This window comes from Micrasema longulum, unplaced genomic scaffold (assembly GCF_059751315.1).
Source record: "Micrasema longulum isolate JH-2025_06_02 unplaced genomic scaffold, ASM5975131v1 h1tg001980l, whole genome shotgun sequence".
Lineage (NCBI taxonomy): Eukaryota > Metazoa > Arthropoda > Insecta > Trichoptera > Brachycentridae > Micrasema > Micrasema longulum.
Genome location: NW_028279151.1, coordinates 1 through 9,884, shown reverse-complemented (window position 1 = coordinate 9,884; position 9,884 = coordinate 1). Strand labels below are relative to the sequence as shown.

Genomic DNA, 9,884 nt, shown 5'->3' with positions numbered 1-9,884 from the left:
AAAACGAAAAAAAGTACTCGCCGAATTCGCCACTGCTTGCTTTTCATTATTTCATTCCCGGTACCCGCCTAAATAGGCATTTACCTACCCGATGATTGGTGCAATAATAATTAGTGAAGTGTAGTGTGTGTACCGGTATTTAATCAATATTAATTGTCGTCGTGTTACATTTCAACCCGTATTGTTTATTAATTTGTCAGATTGAAATGATGATGACTTTGAATCTTCTTCCGCACGCGTACATGGTATGTCTCTCGTGTATTATTACAAAAAATATATAATATATCAACGCCGTACTGTGTAATTAATATATATTTATGTCGCTCATATTATATTGTTCAATGAATACGAATATTGTAAATAAAACAACGATTACGCTGGGCCATTATTGTCGATAGTTAGTGCGTAAAAACGACGCATTATCGCCATCTGTGGATGTAAATAAAAAATAAACGCAGGCTCCGTTGGCGTATTTTCATTATGGTATTTTTTATAATATTCAAAGTCGATTTATGATAGCATACATTTTCATTAGCATCGCAAATAAATAGCGCCGTAAATAAATAGCATAAGGAATAAAAACAAACGTAATAATAATATTTAGTTTCTTAAATACGGTTCGATTAAATTTTACCATAGATAGGCACGGCACATTTTATCAAAATGTACATTTCACAGTCGATAGTTTATGTGAGTGCTTCAAAAATATAAAAAAAAAAAAAAAAAAAAAAATTTCAGGCACTTCCCTGAACGAACAAATTCTCGATGTATTTACACAACTTCAAAAATGTATAATTATAATTATTACAATGATGACTATGAAAAAAAAATCTCTTTTTTCTTTTTTTTAGTGACGACGCGACGCGACGCGACGCGATGGCCGCAGACTGACTGACGTGACTCTCTCGCGCCGGGTGAGTGTAATCTTATTAGAAATAAACATATATAAAATCTATCTACCTATCTATCTATCACAAGTGCATTTAATATATTTATAATATGTGTAGTATTATTTTATCATAATATATAAAATACACCACCGGGACAAAGGCGTACCTGCGTAATATTCAATATAAAAAAGTAAGGCAATCAATCTCAATCGGTTTGTTTGCGTATACATAAAATAAAAAAATACATCGTAACAATGCAATCGTGTCATAATCTGGCGGTCCTGATAAGGACCTTTGTTTGTCGTCTATGCTGTTATTGTTCTTGCGCGATAGAGTGCGCAGATGATGGTCGTGTGTGGCGGCTGTGACTTCTCACTTGGAGCTGGTGTACTTGGTGACGGCCTTGGTGCCTTCGCTGACGGCGTGCTTGGCCAGCTCTCCGGGCAGCAGGAGCCTGACGGCCGTCTGGATCTCCCTGCTGGTGATGGTGGATCTCTTGTTGTAGTGGGCGAGACGCGACGCCTCGGCGGCGATGCGCTCGAAGATGTCGTTGACGAAGCTGTTCATGATGCTCATGGCCTTGCTGGAGATACCGGTGTCGGGGTGCACCTGTTTCAGCACTTTGTAGATGTAGATTGCGTAGCTCTCCTTCCTCCTGCGCTTGGACTTCTTCTTGTCCCCCTTGGATATGTTCTTCTGGGCCTTGCCAGACTTCTTGGCTGCCTTTCCACTGGTCTTGGGCGGCATTGTCGATTTTTTTCTCCGAGCTTAGCTGAGGCGGCGATACGGCGGAGCGAGCGGTAGCTTATAGCTGATCATTTTTCGACGACCCCATTTTGTCACTTCGGTCGGCGCGTTCCGCAAGGCCGGTCCTATCCCCACTCCCCACTCCGTCGGCGGCGACGCGCCAATGCGGTGAGGGGGACCGACTGCGGCGCGCGCACAGTGGACAGCGTAAATAAGCCCCTCTTAGAATTTTGAACCACAAACACCGCCAGCCACTCGCACGCGCTTCTCGCCCGTGCAGCTCGTATATTTTTAAAGACAAACCCAGTTCGCCATGTCCGGTCGCGGAAAGGGAGGAAAGGTCAAGGGAAAGGCAAAGTCGCGCTCCAACCGCGCGGGGCTCCAGTTCCCCGTCGGCCGTATCCACAGGCTTCTCAGGAAGGGCAACTACGCCGAGAGGGTGGGAGCCGGCGCGCCCGTCTACCTCGCCGCCGTGATGGAGTACCTGGCCGCTGAGGTGCTCGAGTTGGCCGGCAACGCCGCCAGGGACAACAAGAAGACCAGGATCATTCCCAGGCATCTGCAGCTGGCCATCCGCAACGACGAGGAGCTTAACAAACTGCTCTCGGGCGTGACCATCGCCCAGGGAGGTGTACTGCCCAACATCCAGGCGGTGCTCCTGCCCAAGAAGACAGAGAAGAAGGCTTAAGTCGTGCACTCCGTCACCACGTATCACGATAACCGCCACCGATTGCCTGATTGCCTGCCGACGAAATGAAATTATAAATAAAGGTCCTTTTCAGGGCCGCCACATTGCGATGCGTTTGTCCCGGCCGTTAGGTGTATTTTATTATTATTATTATTATTATTATTTATATTATTTCTTTTAAAAAAAAACATCTATAATATTATATATTTGAATGTTTATTTTTATAAAGTAATTGATATGTATTGTAAATACTTTACCGTACATTTTATTTCAGTTTTTTTTTTTTGTTATTATTTTACCGTGTTAATAAATTCCTATTTTATATAGGTAGGTAGGTAGGTAGATAGATAGATAGATAGATGGATACATAGATACATACATAATCCATAGTAAAAAAATAACATAATATGTGTAAATAGAAGGCTGTTTTTTCAAAATAAAGGAACACCCATGTAAATATCTATTTTACAATGTTGATTGTAAGAAATTGCAAATGGCAATAAGTCCGCCATTTAACTGTGTATACATTTTAGTACGTATGGCGTTCTATATTACGGTTAATAAAGATTTATTATTAATATTAACGATTAACGGGGGGGAAAAAAAACGTGTCATATTCTCAATAATGTTTAACATGACTTCTTAAAATTATATAACTTCTCTTAACGTTTTTCCTTTTATATTTTTTTTTATGTAAAAATACAAAAAAATAATAATAAAAAATAAAATTAATCCCGGCAGCGAATAAAAGTTGAAACGATCAATTAATCATGTACATGTGGCGGTCCTGAAAAGGACCATTTTAGAGACGCATCGTGCTGCAGCCAAGTTCGAAGACAATGATAATACAACATTCATTATAAAATCATCATCCGTTGCTGTTGGGTGGGGGGCGGCGGTGATGTTTAAGCGCGCTCGCCGCGGATACGCCTGGCCAGCTGGATGTCCTTGGGCATGATGGTGACGCGCTTGGCGTGGATGGCGCACAGGTTCGTGTCCTCGAACAGGCCGACCAGGTAGGCCTCGCTGGCCTCCTGAAGGGCCATAACGGCGGAGCTCTGGAAACGGAGGTCCGTCTTGAAGTCCTGGGCGATCTCGCGCACCAGGCGCTGGAAGGGCAGCTTGCGGATGAGGAGCTCGGTGCTCTTCTGGTAGCGACGGATCTCACGGAGAGCCACCGTGCCGGGCCTGTAGCGATGGGGCTTCTTCACGCCTCCGGTGGCGGGGGCGCTCTTGCGCGCCGCCTTGGTGGCCAGCTGCTTCCTGGGCGCCTTCCCTCCGGTGGACTTGCGAGCCGTCTGCTTGGTACGTGCCATTTTATTTGATTTTTTCCGTTTCAAACTATCCGGGCGGAGTAGGTTTATACGAATGCGCTCACTTTTTGAAGATGGCTCCTATTTATCGAAGTTATACGTTTCGCCGTGGAGGGGGACAGGACGGCGCCGATTGGACAATTCAAAAAGACCGCGCGGCATCCGTCCGCTTCCCCCCTTTCCGTCCGTTCCGTTTGTTCCCGTTCGTTTGACTGTTTGAATAGAGAATCGCGAGATGGCTAACTATTTTATGATTAAATGAATAAAATAAATTATCGATAATATAATAAACATATAAATAAATAATAATAATACTAAGTAAAAGGCTGGCTGACTGACAATTTACACGGCGGTTGACGGACTGTCCACGTAGCGTGTTCGTGTGCGTGCGCGTCGTGACTCGGCAGGGGAGACGCAGGCGTCTACGAAGAGCTTAAATAGAGCGTCCGTAAAAATTTCAGCACACTCACTCACAGTTCACTGTCCGGCACGGTCGCACGCCGTGCTCTCGAGTTTTGTTTTTGAGAATATTTGAAGAAAACCACTTGCGAGAATGACCGGTCGCGGAAAGGGAGGAAAAGGCCTGGGAAAAGGAGGCGCCAAGCGTCACAGGAAGGTTCTGCGTGATAACATCCAGGGTATCACGAAGCCCGCCATTCGCCGTCTGGCTCGTCGCGGCGGAGTCAAGCGCATATCCGGCCTGATCTACGAGGAGACACGCGGGGTGCTGAAGGTGTTCCTTGAGAACGTTATCAGAGACGCTGTCACCTACACCGAGCACGCTAAGAGGAAGACTGTCACCGCCATGGACGTCGTCTACGCCCTCAAGCGCCAGGGCCGCACCCTGTACGGTTTCGGAGGTTAAAAAAGAAAATGTCTTCAACTCGCCTGCCCGTTTCCGACAACCATCCACACGATTAAAAAACGGCCCTTGTCAGGGCCAACAATCGCCTCGTCGGTCAGTCAGTCGGTCCCGTTCTGTTAGCCGGCCGTGCATCTGAAAAATAATAACAATATGATAGAAATGCTTTTGAAAAAGAAATACATAATAATAATAATAATAATAATTATCAAATGATTATTTAATTTATAATATTAAAAAAAAAAAATAATAATATACGAGATTGATGAAGTAAAATATTAATAACTCAATACTCGTCGGTTTCGTACCGTCACAAGTTGGATTATAAACTTATTCTCTCTTCTGATGATGAGATATTTTTTTTTTTTTTTTGCATTAAAATGTGAATAAAAATAATATGTCATATATTATAAAAGAAAAGTCTCACAACTTTCAAGTGAAATATTATTTACCAAATTGTCTATGTTTACTTATATTCTCATTAAAAAAAAATAAATAATAATAAATACCCATCATGACATAAATAATATTATTATGTAGGTATTCTATTACTTTTAAATTTAATAAAATAAATGCACGAAGCTGGCTGGCTAGCTAACCGACGATTCGACATAGAGAGCGCATATGGTAGCCCTGACAAGGGCTTTTTAACTCCTCAAAATTACGGTGTCCATCAACCCCCGCCGTCTTCCGATTCGGGAAGGGGATAAGAATAATAATAGTCGTAGACTCGCCGGCGTCGTCGTCGTTGTCACCGCCTACTTCTTCGGGGCGGCCTTTTTCGCCGCGGGCTTGGCTTTCGGGGCGGCCGCCTTCTTTGGCTTGGGCGCCTTCGGCTTCTTGGTGGGAGGCTTGGCGGTCTTCTTGGCCTTGGTCGGGCTCTTGGCCTTGGCGGGCGCGGCTTTCTTCGCGGCGGCCTTCTTTGCGGGCGAGGCGGCGGCCTTCTTGGCCTTGGCCGGAGCGGCCGCCTTCTTGGCGGGCTTCTTCTTCGAGGCGGCCGAGGAGGAGGCGGACTTGTCGGCGGCCGGCTTCCTCTCCTTCGCGGGGGTGGAGCGCTTCTTGGACGCGGCCGCGGCGGGCTTCTTCTTCTTGGCACCTCCGGCGGACGCCTTCGCCTTGCTAGCTTCCAGCTTGAAGGATCCGGATGCTCCCTTCCCCTTGGTCTGGACGAGGGCGCCGGACTCGACGGCCCCCTTGAGGTACTTCTTGATGAAGGGGGCGAGCTTGTCGGCGTCGACCTTGTAGTTGGCGGAGATGTACTTCTTGATCGCCTGCAGGGAGGAGCCGCCGCGCTCCTTGAGCTCCTTTATCGCGTTGTTCACCATCTCGGAGGTCTTGGGGTGAGAGGGCTTCGCCTTCGGTTTTTTGGAGGCGGCGGCCGAAGCCTTCGCCTTCTTGGCCGGAGTCGCCGGGAGGGGGGACGCTGCCGCTGGCGCTGCTGTGTCTGCCATCTTCTGCTGTAGATATTCTCTGCCGATAATCACACGAAAAAAGCGAGTGTGGCAAAAAGTCACCGTTTGATGGCGCCCTAATCGCGCGAAATTCTGTACTCGAAAATAATTTGTACCGTGTCGCAGTCGGGCTACGCGCGCTTGTCGATTTTGCCGATGAAAAGTGTTGTCATTTATGCTTAGGCGGTCGGACAAAAGGCGTCGCGGGGGCGCAGCCCCGAGGCTGGGACCCTCCGGAATGAGGGGATCCTCCGCGCGGGAGGTCTCGCCGTCGTCGCGCGGCGTCGCCGGGGGCCCGGGCCCCGGGCGCGCGGAGGTGCGGACATTCGGAGGCGCAAATGCGCGAGGGCGGCAGCGTTGGGCGGCGGAAAAGCGGGCGCGAATCCGTCTCCCCGGCAAGTTGGGGCTCCGGGGGGGCACCGACCTCTCGGGGGAGAGCCCGGGCCGCAGTCCGAGGCGGCGGTGGGCGACAGGGGCGGCCGCGGCCCCCGGCACCGGGGCCCCGAAGTGGCCGATCGTAACACACACAAGCGCGCGCTAGCGGACCTACAGATATAACTTCCGAGTTCGAGAGGCGGGCGCGGAGAGAGATCGAGCTGGTCCGGCCCGGCTGCCGATGGAGACGATGTAAAAGGAATAAGACATGTAGGTGATGATATAAGCATTTAAATAAAAGTAAATATGTATTTATGTAAACAAAATATATATTATACAATTATATGTATAATTATTATAATATTATGTTGTATGTATATTTTTTTTGTTACGTTTTTCTTAGTGGCAATCTGTAATTTTATTATGGGAACAATTCCATTTGAGAAAAATGTAATTAAAATGAAAAAAAAAAAAAAAATCAGAGACACAGATGGGGGGGAGGAAGGGAGAGAAAGAAGAAAGATGAAAGAAGAAAGAAAAGAGAAGAGAAGAGAATAAAAAAAAAAAAAAAAAAAAAAAAAAAAAGTCCACAACGAACGTAAAGGAATGCAATGTGACGCGACGCGACGTGACGTAACGTAACGTAACGTAGCGCAACGTAACGTGACGTGACGCAACGCAGGGCAACGCGTCGTCCGGTGAAATTTTTCAGGCTGCGGTTTCTGTCGGTCTCAGATTTTGTTCAGTCGTGGATGATGTCGATTCAAAAGCTAATTTCGACGGCCCTTCAAATTGAAATGAATTATAAAAGTTTGACTGAGCTTTTGAAAGTTTAAGCTCAGTTCCCAAAATGAAAAAGAGGTTTTTAAACTTCCGAAAAGGAAATATAGAAGCTCAAAATAAGACAAAGATTTTTAAACTTCCGAATTAGAAATACAGAAGCTCTATAACGTAACGTACACATAGCATAGAATATTATGCAATACGATACTTCCAGCGCGGCGGAACTATCGTAAAGCAAAAATTATCTAGGGCGATAATTGCACGGGAAACATTCAAATTTAAATTTATATTATGCACTCTATTATATATCAAAGCCATGACCAACGCGCTCGCATAAAAGTTGAATCCGAGAAAGACGTGTAAATTTTTATCTACGTTAAATATAAAATAATGTTTTATCTTAAGGAATTAATCTAGCGAATATGGGCACTGAGCATAGCACAGTAGTACACAGTATTTGTACGGGAATGGCTGGCTATTATGAAGGGTGTGTATAAAACGGTATAATATTCCCAATGAATCATCTGAAAAGGAAGTTCATTATTGACACCACGTACAGAAAACAAAACAAGGCAACGGGAAACAAAAAACAAACGCTACATAATACAACAAGCACATCAACGCCACAATAAGTACATTATTTATGTGACCCCTTGTTTATTTTTTAATATAATATAGAATAGTAAAATTAAAACCTATGTAAACACAAAAGTAGTCATATCATAAATCATCAGCAAAAATAAAAAAACAATTATGAAATATTTTACACAATCATGAGTAACTAGCGCCATCTGTTATAAATGAGAAAATAATATAAGCAACGATTGCCCGATGGCCGGCTGAACATTATCCCGTTCAACAGATGGCACCTTTCATAATCGTGGAGGGACACGGACGACGGTCGGTCTGTATGCCTGTAACTGGCCTACGGTCAAATGATTTGCTATGTGGGTAAATTCATAATCCATCTACGGATATATCTGCATATTTATTCATAACCTGTCAACGTAGTATCCGAACACTTCCGCGTTGTTATTTTCACATATAAATTATAGATAGATATATAAAACATAAGTGCATGGACAACATACAATTCAAGAAAAACAGTATATTACATATTTGAATTGAACAATTTGTTGAGAAATTGTAAATTTGCTTTCGCTTCGCGCGAAAAAAACAAAAATGATATTTTTATTACATAAGTACATATTTTCTTTGAACGTTTATTATTTTTATTTTCTTTTATTTAGGAAACATACAGTACAGTTACAAAGTTTAATATTTTACACAATTAGACTTAATTCTAATGGACCAGTGAATTTTCCATATTATAAAGCAATTATATGTAAGGTTAATGTTATGAAAGTATAAAAAAGAGAAGGAAAAAGAAAAATATAAATGAAAGTTGTTTAAAAATGAAAATTTAAGTGAAAAAAAAAGATATTTTAAAGTTTGTAGTTTGTAGTGAGTATTTACAAATGGAAATAGTAATTAAAAATTGAAATAAAGAATGAAAAACACGCTCAGATGTAAAAATAAATTAAAATAGTAATAACATTTTTTAAAAAAAGGAAAAACATAAATATACACATATTTATTTTAAGGGATTCAAAGAAACGATGAGAAGAATCCTTAAGTGAAATATAAGACAGTAAATGTTGGTCAATTTAAAAAACATCTTCAAAATTAAACTCACATTATAGTAAGAGCAGCAATATATTGATTTTATTTACATATATAATATAAGTAATTAAAAGTAGTTTAAAAGTATAAAAACATGCCAATGCAGCAGAGAAAAAAAAAGAAAAAATAAAGAAGGAATAACAAGTATTGCAAGTAATCTTTAAAATTTGAAAAAGCAATATAAGTAGAAGATTTTAAACCAAGAGAAGTCGATAAAATTTCATTAAAGCGATTTTAGTAGTAACACAAATTTCAAATGAGAAATTTGATTTATAATAATAATATATTAATTAGGCAACTACTTATATTGCAAGTAAATGAATGAATAACAATAAATATAATATGTCACCGCACATAGTAGGTAAATAATAATTATTCTTCTTCTTCTTAGTTTTCATAAAAAGGTATGTAATAACATGTAGGTATTAACTAATTACCTGACAGTTAATATTGTTTTTGTAATTATCGAAATCAAAGTCAAGTGGACTGCCGCATTAGAAAAAGAGAGAAAAATAGTATATTAATAAAATTCAGTAGGTAATATAATGAACCGGAGAAGGATTTATAGTCATATTATAATAAAATATAATATATTACAGTAGGTACTTACGCCTACCCCCGCCCCCGATTGTCCTGCTGGCCGGCTGGTTCCGCCACCTCCGCCGCGCTCCCCGCGCTGCACTAATTTGAGATGATCCTGTGTTTTAAATGGATATTTATTATTATCCTATTCGAATTTCCAATCAGTCACCTTCGGACCTCGGTGCACGGAATCTCGGGGTAGGTCGGCCGGCCGGCCGGCCGCCCGCCCTGTCGCGGAAAATATTAACGCGGGTTGGTCGGTGTCAAAACGAAAAAAAGTACTCGCCGAATTCGCCACTGCTTGCTTTTCATTATTTCATTCCCGGTACCCGCCTAAATAGGCATTTACCTACCCGATGATTGGTGCAATAATAATTAGTGAAGTGTAGTGTGTGTACCGGTATTTAATCAATATTAATTGTCGTCGTGTTACATTTCAACCCGTATTGTTTATTAATTTGTCAGATTGAAATGATGATGACTTTGAATCTTCTTCCGCACGCGTACATA

General features: G+C 42.5%; 5 protein-coding genes across 5 annotated transcripts; 2 read left to right on the top strand and 3 right to left on the bottom strand.

Annotated features, from left to right (window-relative positions):
- Positions 1-1,003: 1,003 nt before the first annotated feature.
- LOC148273335 (histone H2B) lies at positions 1,004-1,770 on the bottom strand. The gene has a single exon (XM_088238848.1). It carries the CDS (start codon positions 1,635-1,637, stop codon positions 1,263-1,265), a length of 375 nt encoding a protein of 124 aa, XP_088094974.1. The 5' UTR covers positions 1,638-1,770; the 3' UTR covers positions 1,004-1,262.
- A 69-nt stretch (positions 1,771-1,839) lies between these two features.
- On the top strand, positions 1,840-2,653 carry LOC148273334 (histone H2A). The gene has a single exon (XM_088238846.1). It carries the CDS (start codon positions 1,951-1,953, stop codon positions 2,323-2,325), a length of 375 nt encoding a protein of 124 aa, XP_088094972.1. The 5' UTR covers positions 1,840-1,950; the 3' UTR covers positions 2,326-2,653.
- Positions 2,654-3,031: 378 nt separating this feature from the next.
- On the bottom strand, positions 3,032-3,823 carry LOC148273333 (histone H3). Its single transcript, XM_088238845.1, has one exon. The coding sequence runs from the start codon at positions 3,639-3,641 to the stop codon at positions 3,231-3,233; it is 411 nt and encodes a 136-aa protein (XP_088094971.1). The 5' UTR covers positions 3,642-3,823; the 3' UTR covers positions 3,032-3,230.
- A 195-nt stretch (positions 3,824-4,018) lies between these two features.
- LOC148273332 (histone H4) lies at positions 4,019-4,643 on the top strand. The gene has a single exon (XM_088238849.1). It carries the CDS (start codon positions 4,192-4,194, stop codon positions 4,501-4,503), a length of 312 nt encoding a protein of 103 aa, XP_088094975.1. The 5' UTR covers positions 4,019-4,191; the 3' UTR covers positions 4,504-4,643.
- A 289-nt stretch (positions 4,644-4,932) lies between these two features.
- On the bottom strand, positions 4,933-6,624 carry LOC148273331 (uncharacterized). Its single transcript, XM_088238850.1, has one exon. It carries the CDS (start codon positions 5,949-5,951, stop codon positions 5,259-5,261), a length of 693 nt encoding a protein of 230 aa, XP_088094976.1. The 5' UTR covers positions 5,952-6,624; the 3' UTR covers positions 4,933-5,258.
- Between the last annotated feature and the right edge of the window lie 3,260 nt (positions 6,625-9,884).